This window comes from Amyelois transitella, chromosome 11 (genome assembly GCF_032362555.1).
Source record: "Amyelois transitella isolate CPQ chromosome 11, ilAmyTran1.1, whole genome shotgun sequence".
Lineage (NCBI taxonomy): Eukaryota > Metazoa > Arthropoda > Insecta > Lepidoptera > Pyralidae > Amyelois > Amyelois transitella.
Window position 1 is genome coordinate 5,379,309 of NC_083514.1, and position 24,004 is coordinate 5,403,312.

At 34.6% G+C, this 24,004-nt stretch overlaps 3 protein-coding genes across 3 annotated transcripts in view; 1 reads left to right on the top strand and 2 right to left on the bottom strand.

Moving 5' to 3' along the window:
• Nucleotides 1–18,526, top strand: part of LOC106135119 (WW domain-binding protein 11) — a 54,892-nt gene extending 36,366 nt beyond the window's left edge. The window contains exons 7-11 of the mRNA XM_013335321.2: nt 12,614–12,817; nt 15,107–15,172; nt 16,732–16,872; nt 17,286–17,496; nt 17,847–18,526. Coding sequence (XP_013190775.2) covers nt 12,614–12,817; nt 15,107–15,172; nt 16,732–16,872; nt 17,286–17,496; nt 17,847–17,932 — 708 coding nt within the window. The 3' untranslated portion in view covers nt 17,933–18,526. The remainder of the gene's footprint in view (nt 1–12,613; nt 12,818–15,106; nt 15,173–16,731; nt 16,873–17,285; nt 17,497–17,846) is intronic.
• On the bottom strand, nt 5,258–5,986 carry LOC106135121 (uncharacterized). Its single transcript, XM_013335322.2, has one exon. It carries the CDS (start codon nt 5,945–5,947, stop codon nt 5,543–5,545), a length of 405 nt encoding a protein of 134 aa, XP_013190776.2. The 5' UTR covers nt 5,948–5,986; the 3' UTR covers nt 5,258–5,542.
• Nucleotides 18,527–19,792: 1,266 nt separating the features above from the next.
• Nucleotides 19,793–20,857, bottom strand: LOC132902242 (uncharacterized). Its single transcript, XM_060946531.1, has one exon. It carries the CDS (start codon nt 20,794–20,796, stop codon nt 19,816–19,818), a length of 981 nt encoding a protein of 326 aa, XP_060802514.1. The 5' UTR covers nt 20,797–20,857; the 3' UTR covers nt 19,793–19,815.
• Between the last annotated feature and the right edge of the window lie 3,147 nt (nt 20,858–24,004).

Sequence of the window (24,004 nt, forward strand, 5' to 3'; positions counted from 1 at the left end):
GTATTCAGTAATATTTTCCATGTTCTGTAGGTTGGTGGAAATTCATACATACACTAAGCCTGAAAATGTAACATTGGCATTGTGTAAAGAGTTACTCCATATTAAAGTTATAAATGACAGTATATATGCTTATTACCAAATACTTATTTTAATAAAGAACCTAAATTTATTATGCAATTCTTTGCATAGGTAAAATTACAATTTTAAACAACGCTCGCTTTATGGGTTATTTTCAACTATGTTTCGTGTTGAAAAATATATATGTATGTTTGCTATGTTAATATTAAACATACCTTGTTAAGGAGAGACAATGTAAATGACCTCACCTCTTTGTAATTAGGAAGACGCCTACGTAGGCACATTAATATCTACTCGTACATATCTTTTTTTTTGGTTAATATGTAAATTTTGTACAATTTATTCAACCTAGAACATACAGTTCAAATAAGAAAGCAATAAACGTCTAGTAAATTATAATTTTCTTAATGAAGTATGTAACATAAAGTTGATTTTGTGCGCGGATTCGCTACCGTAGTAATTTAAAGAAAAAATATTGGTACTTTGGTTTTATCTGTCTCTGTGCCAAATACCGTTGATATAAATACAGTAATTTTTGAGTTTATTCGTTACAAACAAAAGTGCAAATCTATCTTTCCTTTTTCCAATATCATATTTGGCGAAAACACTAGAACATAGAACTCCAATAGTAGTCCGGTCAATTTAGACCAAAAAATAAGAATGAAGCTACATCAATTCCCATCAAGCTGAAAATGAGTATAATTGTTTAAAACACAATCAAAAGCATTATTTCAAAATTCCCCATGGTTCCGGTTTAAAGAAAAAATTGACCCGAAGTCTAAAGGTCAAAAAATGGATTTTCGCGATTTTCTTCACGAAACGGTAAGTTTACACGTAGTGAAAACACCTCCCGACATATCCTGAACTAAAAGTATTAGTTAGAATACATTGTTCATTTTTTATTTAAAAGACATACAACATAAGTAAAATCAAAAATGAAATAAGACTTACTAAGGTAATTTGAAACTTTCACCCGGAGATAGCATTCTGTACCTATTCTGTAAAAAGTAGGTGAACATAACTTGGCTTGGTACGTTAAATTTTCACCTTGGTAATTTTTACATATTTTATAGTAATTGATATTCATTAATTCCAAGAATTGTTTGTTTATTATACTTTCGATCGGAGAAAGTATTCTTAAACAGTCATATAGATATAAAAATATTATAAATTCTGTAAATGATATCTTTTTATGTCTTGGTATTTGTCCATAAGAGCACTGGCAGCATTTTAGGTTCTTTTTTATTAATTATTATTTATTTGGATAAATACCAGAGCCACACAGAAATCATAGGTACAATAATTCGAATACTGCAATTATAGTTTCAAATCGGATCACTTAACCATTTATGGTATAGGTATAACCCTGGTTTTATCTGTTCAAATTACATATGAGTAGGTAATACAATTAAATCTGACTAGTTAAACTTGTGGTCATTTATGAGCATATAAAGCACACTATTTACTTTGATTGACTGATAAAAAACCTAGGTCAAGAACGAAGCGGCCATTCCGTTTTATGGAATCATTTCATGGGAATGTGTTAGGTAAGTCAGTGAGTGTGTTAACAAAACTAATTTGGTCACTTACAAAAGCAAGAATAGAAATTAAATGATAATTTTTAATTAAGTTTTTATATTATATGTCGTGATTGAAAATTAGGTAAGCTTATGAGAATATGGTGACAATATTTTTCGAGAATTCCTAAACTGAATTAGATTTCCTAGGTCTGTTTATAGCATAAATATGAAATCTGTAGACCTAGCGGTAACAAGATCACGTACGATGTGGCCGCAGCAATATTTCGACCGGTATGATTTTATTACTAGTCGACATGACTTTGGTATTGCTTACTGCTACATCAATGAGACTTGATGAGATCGTTTATAAGTTTCTTGTATCAATTTCTAATAGTGTACTTAAAACAAATATTGTTGTTCGCAGATAACTATAAAAATATCTTTTGGTTATCTAGTTTTTAAGGAAATCCACTATCTGATAATTATAGGTTATCTTAGTCTTGGCAAACATATAAATATAGTTTTTTATATTAGAGCTCTAAATATGGGTGACAATATTATTTGGATTATATGAAGCATCCTTCATTTTTATTTTGAGATTTTGGAGCTCTTTTTAGTCGATGAATAAATGAAGTGTATGTAGCCAAAAATATGTATATGTTTATGTCGTTACGAGCATAAGTACGAGTAGTGAATCACTAGCTAAAATGTAGGCGTAAATGAGAAGGAATTGTTTGAACAAATTGTTTCGGGGCTTCGCCCTGGTGGCCTCATTACACTGAGTTATTTTAGATATCTCTAGAGAGACCAAAGATGACTTGTCTGTAGCTTTTGAAGTAGCGGTACATGGTCGTGAGGGCATAAGACAATTAGGTGTTAGTAGGCCAGCAAATGATTACTCATTAAATACACTCACTAATCTAACTGTATTGGGAACGCACTCTGAGTACCACATGGTAGTATTCAGCTTGACTAAATAATAGAAACGTTCGTAATAATTACTACATGCATCGCACTCGTATTGCAATTATTTTAGGTTTGTAAAGATTTCTTTTTACAAATCCAAAAGCATACCAATCAAATGTTATAAATGTTGTATGTTGTAATGTTATAATCAAGGGTTATTAAAATAATATTTAAGAATATTTTGATGGAACTATTAAACAAATTTTAACAATTGACGTCTTGACCTGAACTCCTGAATTATACTCCTAGGTGTACAAACGCCAGGTACCACAGTATACCTACTACCACTGATGGAGACCCTAAGAAGAGAGACAGAGAATATAAGGAAATAAATTTAAGAACACCAACAAAAGGCACATCCATTTATCATTCAGACATAAATAAATTAATTTTAATTCCGTATTACTGCTGTACCGTACGAGAATAATTAAATAAAAATTATTAATGCTAATGTTTCCAATGGGCTTCCGATGTGACAAGGGCGCGAACTCATTACCATAATTATATCGATGAGTTAGATCAGTGACGAGTTTCGTAATTAATAATTAGTGAGTATAGAAGGCCACTTGTATAACATTGCAATTGTAACATGATGTATAAATTTCACATTTCCTTTATAAAAATAATACAAGGAAAACACTTGTCGGGGATTAGGTGAAATTTAGCTCCAAAGTACTGTTAAATTTATGTAGGTAATATTGAAGGAAAGATTTTTGTATATTATTACGGAATCTGAGTACTACCTATTTATTTAAGCCAAATTGCACAAATACATAAGTAAATTAGAAAAAAAAATCTTGACTCGTCTACACGTACCTATATCTACCAAAGTTTGCACAAGAATTATACTTACATATCGTGCTGTGGCATACCCGTGCTTCTTTTTAGGGGCCATAAATACAGGAAGAATGCGGTTTTTCGGTTGGCTTCAAAAACCTGTTATTTCTGTATTGCAAGCGTTCTGGATGCATATGCAACGAACGGTCCAGTTATGTTATAGATATATCATGACGAAAAGAAATTAAGTAAAGATTTTATAGTCATACGAAGATATGTAAGAACTATCAGTATTGAAAGATATCTCGTATCTATGTACACAGTACAGGCATTGAAACCTTGGCTAGATATCGGTAATGATATGTAAGGCAATGGAAAACTGAGAACTCCAGACACTGAAGAAGGTCGTGAGAGAAAAGTTGGGAGGCGGACCTAGGGCTCTGAAGCATTGCAGGTGAGGAGTGTGCAACCGGGAAAAGGCAAAGATGAGAAATAGTACACTGTACGGAAGAGGCAAAAAAATGTTATTCAAAAATATTTACAATAATCTGAGATGTTTCATCTCGGCAATCTAGATAATTGTGTGGGTGGCGTAGGAGTTCTATGAAATAAGGTAAATGACCCTTAGCTTGGATTAAGCTAGATTACGCTATTTATTTTCTTTAGATTTTGAGATAAGGCGTATGATTTCTCATTCATGGAATCACTCAAAGTTTCATGAAACCAAATTAGTGGGAGAATGTGTTAAACTAAAAAAAAAGGATGAAAATACCTACGTGCCAAGAAGTCTTTTTCTATTTATTAGTTAATTTACTTATAAATAATTACTTAAAATTTTTAAGTAAGAACATACTGATATTGACTGATTTAAACCCTAGTTAAGTTACTATGCCAGCTGATTGAATTGTTATAGAAAATATTACTGATTAAAATATTAAAATATGAAACATCAAACCGGTTTCTTTTTGTAAACTGTAACAAAAACAAACTGTGTCGTGCTATGTTATCATTCAACTACGAGCCAGATACTAACAAACCTCATAGGAACCTGTTTTCAATGAAGTGGGTCGATTTGAACAACAAAAATAAATTCACAGAATTCTATCCAGAACCTATTGTCAACTTTAAAATATTTTGATACGAAATGAAACGTCTATAATAAGCACCATAGACCCGTAGATATTCAGTCTAACTAGGTGTTTTGTAATTCCTCATGTAATTAACGTCAACAATGTTTTTATTTCAAATACTTTTTATGGCCGGTCAAGCGCCTAGTTTGTGATCACCTTGGTTCGCGTGAAATCGTACTTAATTGTGTTTATCATTATTTTGTCGGCAATGATTTATTTTGACATTTGAGTTTATTTAAACCACAGTATAAGACACTTAACGCAATTGGACATTAATATTCGCTGTAGTAAAATGAACAAGTAACAACTAGTTTTTGCTTTGCATGCCCAAGTATGAATAGGACCCCGTGACACCGATTGTGCTGGCTGGGTTTTAAAATTGCATGCATTATGCTTCATTGTTCACATTACAACATGATAGGGTCTAATTGCCACAATATTGCTCGAATCGAAACCCTATATACAACAACGTTTTAACTCGATATTTTACAGTAGATTGATTATTACCTTCAACACGCAAGGCACTTATCCATTAACGTGATGATCCTTTGTCTAGCTAGAAGCCTGTGTTTTTTCTTTATAGTACACAAAATTAGAAAAACACCTGTCATGTAAAAGTACAATTAAAATAGAATTATTATGGCGTTAATGAAGTAGACCTTCAGAAACATTTAGATATTGGTTTGTAGCACAAGTAATGAGTTTTCATGATCCTTTGAATTTAAAACTGAGAATAAAACAAATTATAATGTTAAATTTTCAAATAATTTATAAAGAATTACAGATTATATTAATAATAACACTTAAATTATTCGATACTCTAACTACATAACTTAATCTGTCAATCGTTGCCTTCAAACCGTAAGTGACGGCATAACATTAGCGTTCGATCACAGCCACATCGTTTTTATATAAAAGTAAAGCAATAGTCCTAGTGCACAAAGATGCGCAGATCACACATGTGGGATGCATGGGAGAAACGCTCGCGGCACGGTTGGTCCACAGCGGCAGAGGCTGCAGCCTTGACATTTGATGGAGTCTCGCTCAGTGGCGCGCCCTCTGCCGAGGCCACTAGCCCCATCTGCGAAATCGGTTGAATTGCGGGACAGGCAGGTAGGGATACCTCGCCGGAACCCTCACGTTCTCCAAATTGTACCCTCGCCGCCGCCTCACCAGTTCCGTATTAGAGCCGCTCTCGGTTCGCTTCTTCTCTGGTCGTAATATTGTTACTACATTAGATTCTAATATCACATTGTCGTATGCCACCGGTTCATCTGGTTTGAACCTAGTTATTAGTTTATTCCCTCTGTTCTTCTGCGCGGCTAAATATTCGTCACTCAGAACGTACGAGTCGAGCAGTTTCGGCACTTGATTGAAATTGGTAGTGTCTATTTCTCTTTCGTACCCAAGTCGGTCGCGGGGTAGAGCGAGCGCGGGCGCCGCGAGCGCGAGGGCGACCGCGAGATACGCGTGCATGTTGCGGTGTGTGTCGAGTGTTTGAGCCGCGCGGGATCTACTCACATTTTATATATGTGTTCAATCGATACCATTCGTTCCCAATTTGAGTACATTTTTTGTGATCGTACATTCGATGCGAGCTGTGCTTGAACTTGATATTGCGGAGAATTTGATATAAGTTGATGACGGACGCGCGGTCGCGGGCCCCGACCCGAGCAAAGCCCCCGTTGCACTTACTTGTGAACGTAATTTTGTCGTGCTGCTGCAATTATTCATTAGTATAATTTGATGCACCGGTTGTTACATACACTTATGAACCTTGTTCCACTTATATTAGCCGGTATTATCCACGATATACTCGGCTCTTCAAGGTGACTATCATACTATAGTGTAAACATTTATCATTTTTAATAATCTCATGTAGATACATATGTCTGTTCATCTGTATGGTAGTGCATTTAAGTTTCGTAGGCAATAAAGATTCGTAGTTGTCACAAGTAGTGTATTTTTCATTTTCAGGGACAACAATAAGATCCACAATAAGTGGTAATTGAAATTGTAGCAACTGTAAATAAAAAAAAAAAATAACTTGTATAAATATAAAAAATGAATAGTGATAAATTAATAATTATTTGAAATAATTAAAGTAGAAGCGAAAAAAAAGCTACTTAGTATAATGTATAAGTTAGGCCACAATGAGTATTCATATGTTAGAAGACATAAAGGCTTGACTCAAAGTGTGTGTAAGCAATACAAAACCTTAAATTGCGTATTTATGTATAAACATAGAACACGTTTTCTTCAAGGATAATCTTTAGACGTCTGTAAAGATGCACAATTTTACAATGAAATGTAATACTGTGTTCTAAGTACTAAACGATAGTCTTTATTTTTCATATTTAAATTCAGACTCGCGTTGCTTCTTTAATTTTTCTGTTTTCGATTTATTTCATAACTATGCTCTAAATTTATATATTTTTTGGATTCCAGCAGAGTAAAAAAGAAACGTTTTATCTTTTCCTCCGAATGTCGAAGTCAGAGTGTGTCAGCCAGTTAAGATTTTGCCTGTCTTTAAATGTTTGTAGCCAATAGTTGGAAATGGTATGTAGAGAAAAGAGGTTAATACTAATGGTGCATCGAGACTAGCATTAATTATAATTTCATTCAAGACTATTATATTGAGTTTTTAAAAGTAGATTCAAATGAAAATCACTAGACCCACGGTTGAACATGATATTGGATCTAGTGGCTCACATGGGTCTAGATTTAGTTTGATTACACCCGTATATTACAAAAAAAGAGAACCGAAGTTTCAAAATAAATATAAATTAGAAAGTAAGCATGAGACTCGATACTCCGGAACAAGAACTAAAAGACGAGGCCACCCCAAAAATGATCATAGAAAATCTGAGTACAGGAAGCCAAGAGAGCTGGCGGCCTTCCAAGATATTGCTTTTAACATTACGATAAATATTTAACTTTTCTAAATTCGTGTAAACAAATTACAAACAGTAGTATTTCGAATATGGAAAAATACCTTTTTTCCTAAATAAGAAATTATAAACTAAATGTATGGAGGAAATAATAAAACTTATAGGTATCTAAGTGCAATAGTTTGAAATCCTATTCTGCAACAACTACTTAGTCTGTTTAGTTTTAAGTTTAGAATTCACTTTACGGGTAAGGTTTATCCATCATAATTACGCGATCGGCGAGGTTGATATTTTTAATTACACGACCAAGTAGACCAAGTTTTTATTTGATGGTAATAAAAATCAAGTTCGGATTCAAGAACTGAGCGGAAGTAAGTGAAGTATAAACGGAAGTATGATAAAGCCTACACAATCGTATAGTATGTAGGTAGATAGATTTACAAGTAACAAGAACCAGCATCTATCAAGCAGACTCTTCTCTTCCTTCCCAATTTCATTAAAGATTATTTGGAAATACACCGTGAAATTTACATCGTATTTGATTTGTAAACGATTCTGAACTCTACGACTAAGGCAAGCAATTAATTTTTAAAACCATCGATCCAAGAGAGGTCGAGGTCGTGAAAATTAATCCGATAAAATGTTTGCAAGCAAGAGAAAACTGGTGATATTAAGTAGCATTTTATAACAATTTATTTTATTATATTACTGACTTCGCTGAGCGAATGCAAGTGAACAAATTTTTTTTATATGTATGGATAACAATCATAGATGAAGCCGTGGGCGAATGTTATCAAAGGGTTAATTAATTCAATTACTGTTCATGAAAAAGTAGTCAGAGCCAGTTCTGGCCGAGGGATAATGATTGCAATTACGTGTTCACAAAGGCACATGGCATTACATGAGTCTGTGCAGCGCGGTTGCTGCTATCACGATATTTTCTTCGCATACCAAGTGATGCTTCCAAGGACCCCGGACAATGCGAGAAGCGACACATCTTCCGTGTTTTTGTTTCTTACCACATTGATCACTCCGTTGCTAGAATATTAATATTTGTAGCCGACACTCAAAATAGTCAATAGGCTTTGTTTGTGTACCTGAGTTTTTGTTACATTTTTTGTTTATTTAACAATCACGTCACAAGTCGAACTTGATGGAGCAGGTGCGATACCGGTTCAGGGTTCACGAAGGTACGATTACATTAATGTTGTGTTTCTCTTGTTTTGTCATGAGTTTAGTTGCAGAGTGAGTATGATATTGGTATGTTGATTAATGTAGCGTGATTCATTTTTGGAATATTAACGCCATGAATGGGACAACGCGTGACACGGGTGCGTTTATTTGAGCCGAATCCATATAGTATTTATTCTAACGTTTCTTTAGAATTGATTTCTCAGTGGTTGCAATAAAAATTATAATTTTAATCATAGATATGCCACCATACTATACAGATGGATTATAATTTAATAGTAATAATTCTAAATAATCTCCCCGCACACATACTTTTAAAGTTTCAGGCTAGTGATAAATGCATTTCTAGAGCGTATTCGGTTACATTATCTAACGTGTTTAGTGTTTAGTAAATTAGCAGCGAGCGGCTATATACGCAACCACCGACTTATTTTTATTTTTATTAAAAATATGTATTTGAATGCTCACACCAACAAATGTACATATTTATTTTAAATGTTTTCTCTGTAAGTGAAATGTAAATTTCTTTGAGAAATAAAGTTCTTAACCACACATACACACGAACAAAATCAAATATTTGTTTGCTTTACCCTATCTTCCATCTAACCTTAGTAAATTGCAGTATGTAGTTTAGAACTCTATCCTCGATCTTCACTGAACTAATGATAATCAGCACTATTTAAAATAGTTGAAAACCATCACGGCAAAAAAGGTATTTGTAGATAATTTTAAAGTTGCGGTCAAAATAGATCATTGTTAACGTGCGTAAACGATTCAACTCTGAAACGTTTGCGTTACAACTTTCAACATGGTTCAGTTTTGTTCGAACTGATTTATATGCATAGTAGTAAATTTCAGTAAAGATAACTGATGCAGCTGTCAATGTGTTATCACGAATAGAATTGATTGTAAAAGCTCAGCATTGTCTATAATGATCAAGGGGCAGAACCGGAACCAGAACCAGGCACCTTAATCATAGGTGGTGCATCAAAAATACAATACCCCGGGCATTAGTTACATGAGTCGAGTAGACGCACCCGTGGCATGGCGCGGTGAGTTCGTCGTCTTTGTTCGGCGGCTCGTGTCCTCGAGTCAGGCTACTGCGGTCATTGCTTCCTGTTCACCGAGCTTCGTGCTCATCTCACTAGGAATGGTGACGCTAATTCTCTTGTCCAAAACAAAATGCGCATATGAATTTATGCGTCTGTAATCTTTTAAATATGAAAGAGGACATTGACTTTCTTACTTATCAACGCATATCTTCGTGTTTGGTTCCTTATGTGGTCAATGTCAATAAGGAATTTCAAGTAATCCACTCTTAGTAGGTACTTCTTAGTAGTAGTAGGATTACTTGAAATTCCGGGGTAATGAAAATCGTTATACTAGAAATAAAAGATTATGTAGGATGATTAACTATGATATATAAAGATTTGATTGATTTGACTCGGACCATTTACTGGTGATATCCCGGATAAGGGGTATCTTCAATCGCTGGCGGCACAGGGTAAGGGAGCAAACCAGCGCTTTGGAAAGAGTGAAAGTAGAAAATTTGCAAGATATGGATGTAGGTAAGAAGTATATTAATAGATTGAAGGATGAAATCGAAGATTTAGATGAGAGGAGCAATATTGAAGATGGATGGAAGGAATTTAAAGAAAGAATTGTGAAAGTAGCTGTTGAAGTGTGTGGTGTAAGTAGAAGAAGGAAAGGGAAAAATCACAAAAATGCGTGGATGAGTAAAGATGTGCAAGAACTTGTGCGATTAAAGAAGAAAGCATGGCTGGATTTGTTAGCAGCAAAAGCTAACTTAAGAATGCAAGAGGTTATAGATGAGGATGTGAATGAAGCACGTAAGGAATATAAAAAAATGAAAGATTTGGTTAAGAAAGCTGTGATTAGAAAGAAAGAAGAGTATAAAGAGGATTTTGATAAAAGGCTATCAGAAGACTTTCAGTCAAATCTGAAAGTATTCTGGAAATCCGTAAGGTCAGCCCGAGGAAAAACTATAACCAGAGAGCTGACTAGGATCAGATGCCAGGATGGTAGCGTTGTGAAAGGAGAAGAATGTGTGCTAAAGATATGGAAGGACTATTTTGAGAGTTTATTTGAAAAAAAGGAAGAAAATAAGAAAGAGTTCTGCTATAGCGAAGAAAAAGAGAATGAGGTGGAAGGCGAAATTGAAATGTTTGAAATTGTGGAAGCACTTAAGAGTATGAAAGCGGGTAAGGCTGCCGGGTATGATAGAGTGTCGGTCGAGATGCTTAAAGCAGGAAAAGGCGTCGTAGCTAGACAGTTGTACTGCCTTTTCAATTTGTGTTGGAGAAGCGGCCGAGTACCAAAAGATTGGTGTAAGGCTGTTATTGTGCCACTTTACAAAGGAAAAGGGTCACAACTGGACTGCAAAAATTATCGTGGTATAAGCCTGCTTAGCGTCGTCGGCAAATTGTATGCTAAGGTATTGATTAATAGAGTCAGGAATGAAACTGATGACAAAATATGGGATGCTCAAGCGGGATTTCGAAAGGGAATGGGATGTACTGATCAGGTCTTTTCTTTGCGGTGCATAGCCGAAAAGTTTTTGGCCAAGAGTCAAAAAGTCTATTGCACTTTCGTGGATTTGGAAAAGGCCTATGACAGAGTTGAGAGGAATGAATTGTGGTCAGCACTTTCTATGCATGGGGTGAACAGTCTCTTGATACGAGCACTGAAATCCTTATATGAGGATTCGAGTGCTTGTGTCAGGATAAACGGAGCGCACACTGAGTGGTTTAAGATTGAGAAAGGTGTTAGGCAGGGATGTGTTGCGTCACCGTGGCTGTTCAACCTATTTATGGATAGTTGTTTGACAGATTTGAAAGAGTCTGAAAGTGGATTAAGGATGAATGAATTACTCGTCAAATGTCTGCTCTATGCCGACGATCAGGTTATACTGGCGTCATCAGCGGAGGAGTTACAGGAGATGGTAAACTGTATGCATGAAGCTTTAAAAGAGAAAGGAATGAAAGTGAACGTAAGTAAAACTAAAACACTGGTTTTTGAAATGGAGAAAGAAATGACAGCATGTAATATTTTGATTGGAGGAGAAAAAGTTGAGCAAGTGAAAGAGTTTGTATATCTAGGATCAAAGTTTACATCAGATGGCAAGTGTGATAGTGATATTGAAAGGAGAGTGAACGCGGGGAACATGGTGAATGGAGCTTTGCATGCCTTTATGAGCAGTCAGAAACTATCCAAAAAGGCTCGACTGGCTGTGCACAGGGGCGTGTTGGTCCCGACATTAATGTATGGGAGTGAAAGTTGGGTATGGCAAAAGAAGCACGAAAGCAGAATAAATGCAGTGGAAATGAGAGCGTTAAGGAGTATGTTGGGTGTGAAATTGAGTGACCGGATAAGGAACAGCGTGATAAGGGAGTGTTGTGATGTGAAAGAAGATGTAGTTACAGGAATAGAAAAGGGTATGTTGAGATGGTTCGGTCATGTGGAGAGGATGAATGAAAACAGGTTGACTAAGCAGATATACAAGGAGAGTGTGGAGGGAAAGGTCGGGGTGGGAAGACCTAGACGAACATATCTTGATCAAATTAAGGATGTCCTGGTGAAGGGTCAGGTCAAAAGTGCCCGAAACCGCCGAGCTTGCATGAATGTGGATGAAGCAAAGGAAGTATGCAGGGATCGTGGCAAGTGGAAAGAGGTAGTCTCTGCCTACCCCTCCGGGAAAGAGGCGTGAGTTTATGTATGTATGTATGTATGTATAAAGATTTGTATGGGATATACTTATATCAAACACAAATATGAGTCCTTAGAATGGGGAATTTCATGATTTTTTGCAGTTCATTGTTATTGTTATCCATTGCTTCTTGATCTTTATTGATTCACGATCCTGAGCTAGGCATGACGACGCCTGGAGGTACAGGCGTACTGTATTTATCTGATTATGATGCAAATGAGTTTGAAGTAACTATTAGGACTAAGGAATTTATATTGCATTTAAATGAACAGCAGTTAGAGTTCTTGCTAAATGCATATACTTTACTCATAAGAACATCTCTATTGTCTTCAGTTGCCATGGGACTCCTCCGAAGAGCAGATGACCGGGCCCCGCGAGATGCGCATCCAAGTGCAGCGAGTGTTTGCCATCCCCAACCCTCAGAGCATACCGCAGCAACCAGAGCCCGTGAGCCGCTTCGTGCCGAACATGCAGCCCCAGCCAGAGACACCTCGTTTCGCTCCTCCCGTTATGCCTCAGCCACGTGAACAGAATGAGGTATGTTGTACGAATTTAATGGTTGCTATTCATAATCTTAGAAACACTTCTAACAGTCATAGAGCCAGTGGCCCGTTTCGTGCCAAACATCGAGCTTCAGCCAGAGACACCTCGCATAGCCATTCTCAAATCTTCGACCATTTCCCAGCAACCAGATTCCGTGGGTCGCTTCATGCCAAACATGCAGCTCCAGAGTTGTACAAATTTAACATTTGCTATTCAAATTCTTAGAATACCTTCTTAGTCTCAGCCTCGTGAGTACAACAACTAGTGACCGCGGCCCGCTTCGTGCCAAATGTTCCTCTAATCCCGTCATGTCTCCGCCACGTGAAACGAAGTTGTTACGTAGTACAAATTTAACTTAATATCCATGAAGGTCACTTTTGCGTTATTATTCAAGTTTTTGGCTATTTGTATCAAAAGTCAGTGGTATAAATAAAAAAAAACGATTGAATGCTTTATTGCATTTAAATGATTTATTGGAAAAACTTTATGATCATTTAAAGTTTTTAAGAAATACTTTTAATTTAATAAAGTAAGAAAAATGACGTAAACAAACAACTAAAAAAATTGAAACTGCTACCTGCGAACTATTCTGGCAGATATAACTTACTCAGCGTCGTGAAAGACCTTTTTCTGAATTTATTAGTTTATCTTTAACATTGGTAGACTTTCTACGCTCCAATACTGTGTCGGTCACATATTCAATGTGATTGCGATTTATTTTCTCTTTCATCAGATGAAAAATTAAATAAAATCATGAGTTAGCAAGGTCAAGACTATTTAACATTTAATAACTTTTACCGAAGCCCGTTAGATAGTTCCAATATAAGAAAATTCAATTGTATAGTTAAAATGTAATATCACCGATATTAAAAGATAATAATACCATCAAAGCAGATGCCAAAGTCTATTGCGGGCAACATCAGTTTATGAATCTAAATAAAGAAAAACTCGTGTAAAAAAGGTTCCGTTACCTGGCTATTTACAGCCTTGTATACACCTTATTCGCTAAATAAACTTTTTAAGTTATTTAATTTATTCTTACTAAGAAAAAAAAAAATTATTAAAATGTTTCGTGGAACTTACCTATTTAAAATTAAATTTTTAGATCAACTTTTATGAAGCCACTTTCAATTAGTGCGTATGGTTAAGGTAAGGTAAGGTACCCGTGTATTTTTAGAGATAAATACCAAGAGCTCTGGCACAAATGTTTTAACGAATGCCGATTTCAAATAACTCTTTTCATGCAAGCACGTCGGTAATATAGAAAAATAACTAATCGTTTTTAAAGCATGATTAAAATGTACATATAATACCATTACAAAGTTAACTTAGCGAATTCTATGTCTACACGGAAGTCAGCCTAATGACACTTACTAATAGCTACAACAAATTCGCCTACTTGTATAAAAAATGTACAAAAATTATTTATTTATTTTGGTTTGATTTGTCCAAAATAAGTGCGAATAGGTATGTATTTCTGCGCCTTTAATATGTGATAAACGATTATATATATGTTTAGATATGGTTAGGTAAAGATAAAAATGGAATTTTACTCATGTCACAAAAAATTATGAGTTCTTAGACAGTGACAATTTTAGAGATTTGTTGCAGGAGTTCATTGCTCTTGGTATCCATATTTTCATCGACTCATCCATTTACCTATTAGCATTGAGAAAGGATACGTGGACCAAAATTATTTGAGATCAATATTTGGTTTCAATCGCAATGTTTGTTAAAATAATACGAAATGTATAGTTTGGACGTGTGATCAGCAAAGCGTTGCTGTGGAGGTCAAAAAACTGACTGAGGACTCTCAACATATAAATGTGTATATTTTATTACGTCTTTATTACTGCTTCGACTGAAATGTCTTTCAATGAAACCATACTAATTGGATTGAGAGGTAAAATACGATACTGATACAGTCGCAATACCTAGATCATTGTACTGTACCCGCCAGACAAAACAAACAACTTCGTTTGGTATTTGAATTTTACACTAGTTTTTTCCCGAGACTCTATCTGCATGGACTATAGGGTAAATAATATGATTGGTTTTTCTTTGCCTAAAATGCAGTTATTTATTTATAGCTGTGGATAATAAAATATAGATTAAATTAGCAATAAGCACGAATTATATCTGCTTTTTCTTCTTTTATTTACATTAATTAAATATTTCGTCTTTTTGAGTTTAAGAATGTTTTATATTTAATGCTAAAAATTATTGAATCGAATTTAAATGCTAATAAAATACTAAAAAAAGTGAACGTTTTATTCTTTTTAGCAACCGAATGTGCTTCATCAATTCGTCCCACAGCCGGCCCCTACTCAAGAATTGGAGCAACCAGAAGTAAGTAAGAAAAGTAGATAAATAAAATAAAACACTGATCAATACATATAATAAAACAGTAAAAAATGTGTTGTGACGTCAATAAGTGATACCTTGTATCCAATTTTGAAAATAAATCTGTTCTGTTCTATATAAAAATAGTAATCAAGCATGAATTTGAAAAAAAGTTTCTCTGTTTGTTTGTACACGCACCGGAGATTATCCGGAACTACGGAACGGATTTGAATGAAACTTTTTTTAGTTGTATAGCTCTTATGCCTGGCCAGGCATTCAAACGTAACATATAGGGTATAATTTATTTTGGGATCTGGTACAGCTGATATTAAACAATAACAACTCAGCTAAACTATAGGAAATATCAAAATGATGTCTTAACAAAAGTTATTCAACCTGATAAGCATTTTCTGTTGGCGGATAAGAATCGATGATCTGGAACACCTGATGCAGAATCATTACATACCAGCTAAATCAACCGACGTATGGAAAAGACGTCATAACAAAAGTTGTTCAACTTGATGAGCATTTTCCTTAACCTTCGTATTTCCAATAACACGCAAACGGATTTACGGGCGTCAACAAGTACTATCTATCTATATAAGAGAAATATTATTTTTCGTATTTCTTTGGAAAAATGAGACTTATCTGCATATAAAATAGGGATAACGTACTTACTGACTACTTACTTACTACTAGCCTTTGTACGTACTTCATTTCCAATATTTACATTAAGTACCTACTATATTTTTGTGTTTGCTTAACTTTAACCTTCGATTTCTTTTTGCTATTTTTCCAAAGGTTTATAAGGCCACCTGTAGCAGTCACAATTATGTTAATTAGTGGTTAAGTTTTTTTTTTATTAAAAGCTAGATGCATTAGTAAACCCCCGTCATATTCCCTACATCATTCCATTATCAGATTAATGGATTTACCGTGTATAAAACTATTATGTAGTAGGCAACGATTGAATAATGGAGCCTAAATAAATAAATTGTAGTAGGTAGGTACTTACTACGCAGCTTTTATATTTTATCAAACCTTGGTTATTATAAGTAAAGTGTGGAATACAATCGGAATAATAACGCGGTCGATAATATATAAATACATTTAATTTACTACAATTATTTCTAATTGTGTCATAACAGTAGGTATAAACTACCTTTACAGTTTTGTTTTCACAGACTCTTGGTTGTTAAAAAGTTTTAAAGAATATTCTAAATGTTACATTTGTAGCTAATCAGATTTCTCGATTTAATTTAGAACGAACTGAAGGGCCGTCCCGATCCCACGGTTCTAGTAATTACACAGAAAATAAGACGGATATTCCACAAATTCTTAAAATGTTTGTTTAATATTCAGAGTATGAAAATAGCGATCCTTTAATGTTTTCCTTGGTCACAAATCCCTAAAAAGATATTTTTCGTAAAAGTGTAAGATTGCGGTAAGATTTTCTGCGTTATTATTGAAAGGGTTTTTAGGGACTCAATTGAATTCTTGCCTTTAATATGTGCTTTAAAATTCTGCCTCAATTTTATGAATTCAAATTAAATTAATTTTTTTAGTTGAAGAAAGTTCAGTTGGAAGGTGCCCCGATGAACCTGCCCTGGGGTCTGAGCCCTGATGACTTGTTCGCCATCAGACACGCGGAGCAAGCTGCTGCCTCCCAACGCAATGACCAGCAGATGGACAATGACATGCAAGAGGTAACACAAAATTTACTCCGTCCAAAAAATCCTAGTAATTTCATCCCTTGTGGTTTGTTTTGGTTGCGTCTATGACCACAATTCAAAAATATGCGTGACTCTTTTCTGATGAATCATGTTTTCATATTACATAATATTTTCCCTTTCGTACGTTACTTGTTTAAACGCTTATCCTTTTTTGTTATTAATTTAATTTTAATGCTTGATACAGCAAACTTGCAAATATTAAACTATCGGCCATAAAACTGTCCATCCATTTATATAAGATAAATTTTCTAATAATATTTTAATTCGTTTTACAAAATAAATTTACCTCATATCAAGAAACAAGAGGAATTAACCATGGTATACACAGTCATGAGAACGGCAGAGGTAGTTAATTTTTTAAATTTTCTTATTTCTTAATGTTACAGGTTAAGACCATCGTGAACTCTTTGGCGGCGGCAGCGGAAGCCGAGGCGGAGGCACAAGCGCAGGCCGAAGAGCAACAACGCCAGGAAGAGCAGAGTCTTCAAGCGCAGCCCGAGCCGCAAGCGCCCGTGGAGGAAGCGCCCGCACAGGCGCCCCGCGCACCCCGCACCTTGTTGCTGCCTCAAGACATGCCTATGGATGAGAGGCCCCATTGTGAGTACTTATTGGTTATGTAGAATTTAAGCGTAGGTTCTTAAGCCCTTTTACCACTTATCTTACTACGAGTACCGTGTTACATCGTTCATTTTAATTGCTCTTTTTACTACTACAGCATTAAATTGTAATAATGAAAAATTTAAAAAGTTCGTGTTGCTGCCACAAATTATCGCACTTGGTCCAGTAGATTGAACAACTTTTATCATGAATTCGGTTTGATAATTGTTTTCCAAAAGGATTTTTATGCATTCTCATAGGTTTCCGGGAATGTTACCACGTACTCGTTTGGTATTCGCCTGGTACTTAGCAAATTGGTATAAACATCCGAAACGTATTCTATATTACAGACATGCAGCCACGTTCGGTCCGCAGCGTAGACGCGTTGTTGCACCGTGAAAAGCGCGTCAAGCGCTGCGCTTGCGACTGCGCCTAAGTAACACTGGACGTGCAGCGCTAACTGCGCTCTAATACAACAGGCTCTCAGCGGCCTATTCCGTCCACAAAATCTCATTTTTTGTAACAAACTAGGATACATTTATTATTCATACGACTCTTCGCTTACAGTACTTGTAAATAAAGTTGTTACCTCCCCATTTCGAAAAGTCGTTTTTATTACCTATCAAAGTTAAGAATTAATTTATGAAAATTTTATGTTTTGTTATATAATTCATACAGTAAAACATTGTCAGATTTCGATTTATTTGTCACATACTTACCTAATTACTGTGATTTTAATGGTTATGTGATAAAATGATAAATGTTGGTCTTTCATAATAAATATGATTTAATTACAATACATTAACAAAAGATTGATGATCCATTAATTTTGTTAAAAGTTTTAATAATTGTTGTTAAAAGTAATTTTCTTGTACATACAAACTCGTACTAGTAAAATCAAGTCGATTTTGCATTTTATGACAAAATTGTCAACCAGCAGCAAAACATAACCGGTGATATTTTTATGTAATCTAAAATGAAATCTTTCATTCTTATTGTGATCCTTAATTAAATTTTACTAGTTTTAATATCATTGTTTTTTAATTAAAAGTAAAACCCCAAGTATAATACAATGCACTTCCTACTCTCAGAAATGTTTTCAAGGCATCTTGGACTTCCCATACAGCAATTGTCACATGAAATATGACGAATGGAATGCGTGAGTTGTTCCCTGTAGGTAACAATAAGAACCACAGAGTAGTATGGCCACATGAGAGGTAAGGCTAAGCCTGACAAACTGTGATATACCTACGTGGTTTTTTATTGGTCAAGGAAATTTTCCAGCGTGTTTGGTCGATCAAGTTATTGCAAAAAGCCCATATTTTTTACTAACCATTGCCATATTAAGATCGATGTATTTGTATGGGGGAGTATAAATATTTTTTCACGTTTTCCTATTTGTTTTTATGTAAACGTAATCAGTTTCATTGCCCAAACACGATGTAAAAATATCGTAAACCAATAAATTATCAACTGTATTATGTGTTCGGTAGGGTAGATATAGATACTTAAAAACTATATGTTACCAATTGAGGCATCACACATTTTTTATTTTTGTGTTATTCATTATCTTTAAAAAATATCATAATGAATGACAAATAAAAGATTGAACAACAATAATAATGTAATATCTACTAGTTCCGGCGTTAAAAATTTTTTATTTGTCATAGCTGTTTAGTTAAAGTAGCTTGCCCACATTACACTCGTATGTCCGTATCTTGGTGGCATACCAATCCTCACTTAACAAAAGAATTCACATTCATGTGATCATACATAAAAATATGACTATCAACTTATGTGTATTTTTATGACACATATAAGATACGGACATACGAGTGTAATGTGGGCAGGTGGCCGCGGTGAGTATAAATAAATTTATTACGTAGGTGTTGAGCTATCCCTGTGCGGTGCAGGTAATATAACAAAGTCTTTACAGCATTGAAATATCACGAGGAAAATTAGATACCTACTTTCTTGCTTTCCCGCAATATTTTTAATTAATAAAATATAATACATTGACTGAAATATGTACAAAGAAGACGAGTCAGGTGAATACAAATTGACATTTTCATAACATTGCAATATTTCGTCGTCCCTGCTTTGGCGAGATGGTTTTATATTGTAACAGCGAGTCGAAGATTTCAGCTTCCGTCCATTTTTCTGCAAAGATGCAATGCGACGTATTGCTCGTTAAATGCGCACTCTGCGCAACTGATCTCACAAAGTATGTAGTTTAGGAAAAAAGTTTTAATTTTATTTTTGATCGTATACCTCGACACAAATTCAATGACCTTCTTAATTTTTTATTTTTAATGTAGTTTAATGACCATCCAAATTATTTTTTGCAAACTCTTCGGAATAAGTAGCATTCGATTTCAAATTTAAAGTTATCAAAGTAATATATAGACAAAGTATTAGAAAATTTAGGAAGAAACCCAATAAATAACTCGTTAATACAGCTGGAAATGAATTCAGACACCACAAGTTAATGACATCTTTGCTGAACAAATATAAGTTTATGACAAGACAAAGTAGGAATGTGATAACCGCTAGACTTCTTGCAAACTTTCTTATTTTCTCTTTGAGTACTCTGAACAGTATAGTTAAATAAAGGATTGTGCTTATTAATATAAGCGGCCATCTTATTAAAGAGCAAATTAGTAAAGATACCGTCCATTCATTGAGTACATTGAATGAGATTATTGACGTACATGCCATAGTTATTGGCAGAGGTAAAAGCCAAGCTACCGCTAGTTTCTTTATGAGATTATTTTGGCTTATTCTTACTATCACTACTATTAAACTATCATACATGTGCTTCACAAAAAATAACACTAGAAAGACAATAACAAAATCAATATAAAACTGACTACTTATGAGTATTGTGTTAACTGGTACGGATGTTGTGATAACGCTGCAATCTCTTAGATAAACTAGCAAAAATATCAGTCTTTTTAAAAACCGCACCACACTCAACTGCATTAACATTTGGTTCCTGTAGTTTTTCCTCCACCGCTGAATCTTGAGAGCTGCCACTGTCCATATACATAATTCTATAGCTGTCATTATTATTTCAATCATAATAAAAGCTTCGAACACTGACAAAGTATCTGGAACTTCATTGTGAAATGACTTAACGTCAGTCGTGTTACGAACACTTTCTGTGATCAAAATTTGTTCCGCCGGCAGCATCGTTGAAGTGAATTCCTCTTGATTTAAATCCATTGATGGGGTTAATGTTGTCTCTGTCATAAAGTCAACGCCACTTATATCACTGGAATTATTTACACTTTCTGTCATTTTAGCTTCATTAGTATGAATGAAAAAAGTAGATCATTTCTAATAAAACGTGATAACGCTTGAGTCGACGGCGGCAGACAGACTGGTGTAATGTCAATGTTTCACCGAACAGGAAACAACTTACTAATATTACTCATAACGTAAATGCTCCGGATATTTGCAGCAATTAAGTTGAAAAGACGTCACAGCAGTGTTCACAAAATACCCAAACCAAGATATACCTACCTACTTACGTCTTTATAAGTACTTACAATAATAACCGCACTTAAGTAATTAAGAAAAGCATAATAAAAATTATGGATTTTTTTCACAAAATTTGCATTACATAAAAATGTCTAGATCATTATATATTCTGGGGTAAAAGCTATATAGATAACGACTAATTAGATACTTCGAAACAAAGTTATAAATATACAAATAAACATAACATAACAAATAAAAACATACGTGTAATTCAAGACAAGATCCATTACTCAGTTGATTATTGTACCTAATAGTATTAAAGCAAACAGCTGGACCGTAGCGATTACATTCTCATTGAGCTGAACGTGGCTTTTGAAGACTGTTGGCTGTGTCTATTCCGCAAGGAATATAGACGTTAATATTAAGTATGTATATTAATATGTTATTTTACCTTTTCTAATAACTATATGTTGCGGTAATAGCTTCTATACTTACATTTATTTATTGAGTAGGTAAAGAAGGTGTAAGGTTCTTGGGTTTCGGAGTCACTGGATAGACAAGGTATAGCTGAAACTACTCGCTATAGGTAGGTGAAATTTGGCATGTCGGTATGTTCCTTACGATCTGAAGGCGGAGCAGTTAAGAGAGGATTCCTTGAAATTCAGACGTATTTGACATTATTATACAATATAGAAACCCTCAATAAAGAAATTTATGCTTACATTCTTAAACATACTTTTCGTGTATTATGTAATGACGCAATGTAGATTTAGTTTTTGGGGAAAATAGTACTTTATTTACGGACATACGTAGGTACATATAATCACTTCTAGGCGTAGTCAGAACAAACAGTCTTGACAAGACTGAAATACCACGTTCAGCGTTATGGCTTAGTTATGGAATTGAATTCACTTCATTTATTTTATTTTTTAAATATTGATGATATAAATTATTGAATAATATGTGTAAATGTTGTATAATTTCATTCATACCTGTACACCTATTTTTCTTTACTTAAATGATTCATAAAATAGGTATCAGTTTCACATTCTCAAAAGTTATAACACTATTATGTGTTGCTCTCTGACTATTTATTTTTTATTACGAATAACATCGATTCAGATGACGTTACACAGTTTATTTTATAAGGCAATGGTGATCCGTTGCGTACCTCGGGCATTAGCTTATAACTGTTACTCCCATTGCTGCACTTAGAGAATAAAGTATAATACAAAAAAGTAACAATCCGTATTCGTTCTAGTTGAAGATTATTACGATAGGATGGCGGTTTCTTTGCGTAGGTACGCCACGTAAGGTACCTATTATATTAGTAATATAGTCGCCTTGATATCTTGATAGATAAAACCAGAAAACGACGGATTTTTCAGGGTATCAAAGAGAATCGTGGAGAAAAGTTGGTCTTAGTCTTAAACTTGTAAGTGACACAGCAGTGTACACTTTAATAAAAAGACGACAGGTTTGTATGAACAACTTTTTTACATTTAAAAGGTCGTTTTAAATAACGAGTGAACGTGCCGGTGTAAATGCTGCAGTGTTAGATATATATTAAATCTGTGGAAAAAATAAAATGTAAAAGTTACTTATCTTTAAATAGAGTAAAGAGAACTATGATGGAAACTTGTCGGACATTCATTACGAAACTTTGTGTGGTAGTTAAATAATATATGTATGACAGTCTGAACTTGTTTTGTGGGTCTAGGAAAGACATTCGCGGTGGGAATTGAACTTTAGTTCAACTCCCAGCAGCGCCTTCAGATCTTAAATATTCTTCAAAAAGAAAAACTGCTAGGATATACTATAGAAGCGCCGAACGCGTAAAACGATGTTATTATACTTCTTGTTCGCGAAAGAATTATGCTTTTTAAAATAGGTATATGCGCAATGTTTGCATCCTACGCGCATTAACGGGTGTCAGTCAATTAACAACGCAAAAATTTTATAGTAAAGGTAAGGATATTCATTGATTTCTGATCAGATCAAAATAAAAGAGGATAGGAATAATGGACATTGTAATTAGACTAGGGAACTTGCAATTATGTCCACAACAACAAAAGGCTGCTGATAGAATGACCGGAACAGTAATAACGGAGTTTGAGTGAGGCTCCGGAGCTCGCCATTCGACTGACAGGTAAAGCACGTTCATTTCCGCTTCCCAATCGATGCGATTGAACTAGATTTGTATGGAATTCTAGATAACATAACAAAAGAGTGAGTATTGTTTATTTATTTATTCATTTGGAAGATTATCGACTAACATTGTATAGTGTAAAACTAGTAACTTAAAGTCATTTATAAATCTCCACTGATAGAACTTATATAGGCAACATTAGAACCGCCAACATAGTATAATAATCTGATTCAACTTAAGGGCGATTAGTGATTAAACTTCGTACACTAAGCCATGCCAATTGACAATGCACTATAATAACATGAAATACTTAAGGGTATAATATTAAAAGTAAAAGTTATTGATGCCCTATAAAGATGAAAAATTTAAACACAGAATATCAATATCCTCTTATCGTATAAGGGTCGCACGCCCTGTAGAAGAAAGAATTAGAGTTAGAAGAGTAGCAACAGAAACATTGAACGTGGAGATGTCTCTAACGTTTAAACTTAAGCGTGTGTTACACCTGAAGGTCTATCTTTAATTAATTTATAATTTATACACCTGTATTTCTGAGCTAAAATCGGTTTTGTTTATACTAGGTCGCGGTTCCATCGTGACTTGAAATCGAACCCCATAGACCAGGATACCCGTGCCTCTGGGCCTAAAATGTAATCCGTATGTACGGTTGAATAAACACAAGAACGCTCTTAACATATTGAAGGTACTGACTGGCATAAATTACACAATTTGATTTACATAAACTATGGTTTTGTCACGAACTGTCACCACAGCTAAGTGAATCTGCTGCTTAACGTCTCTCTGTAAGACGAACCCGAATTACCTTGACGATTTGTTATTTAAAGCACGGCACTTTAAAACTCATTTCAACCGTTT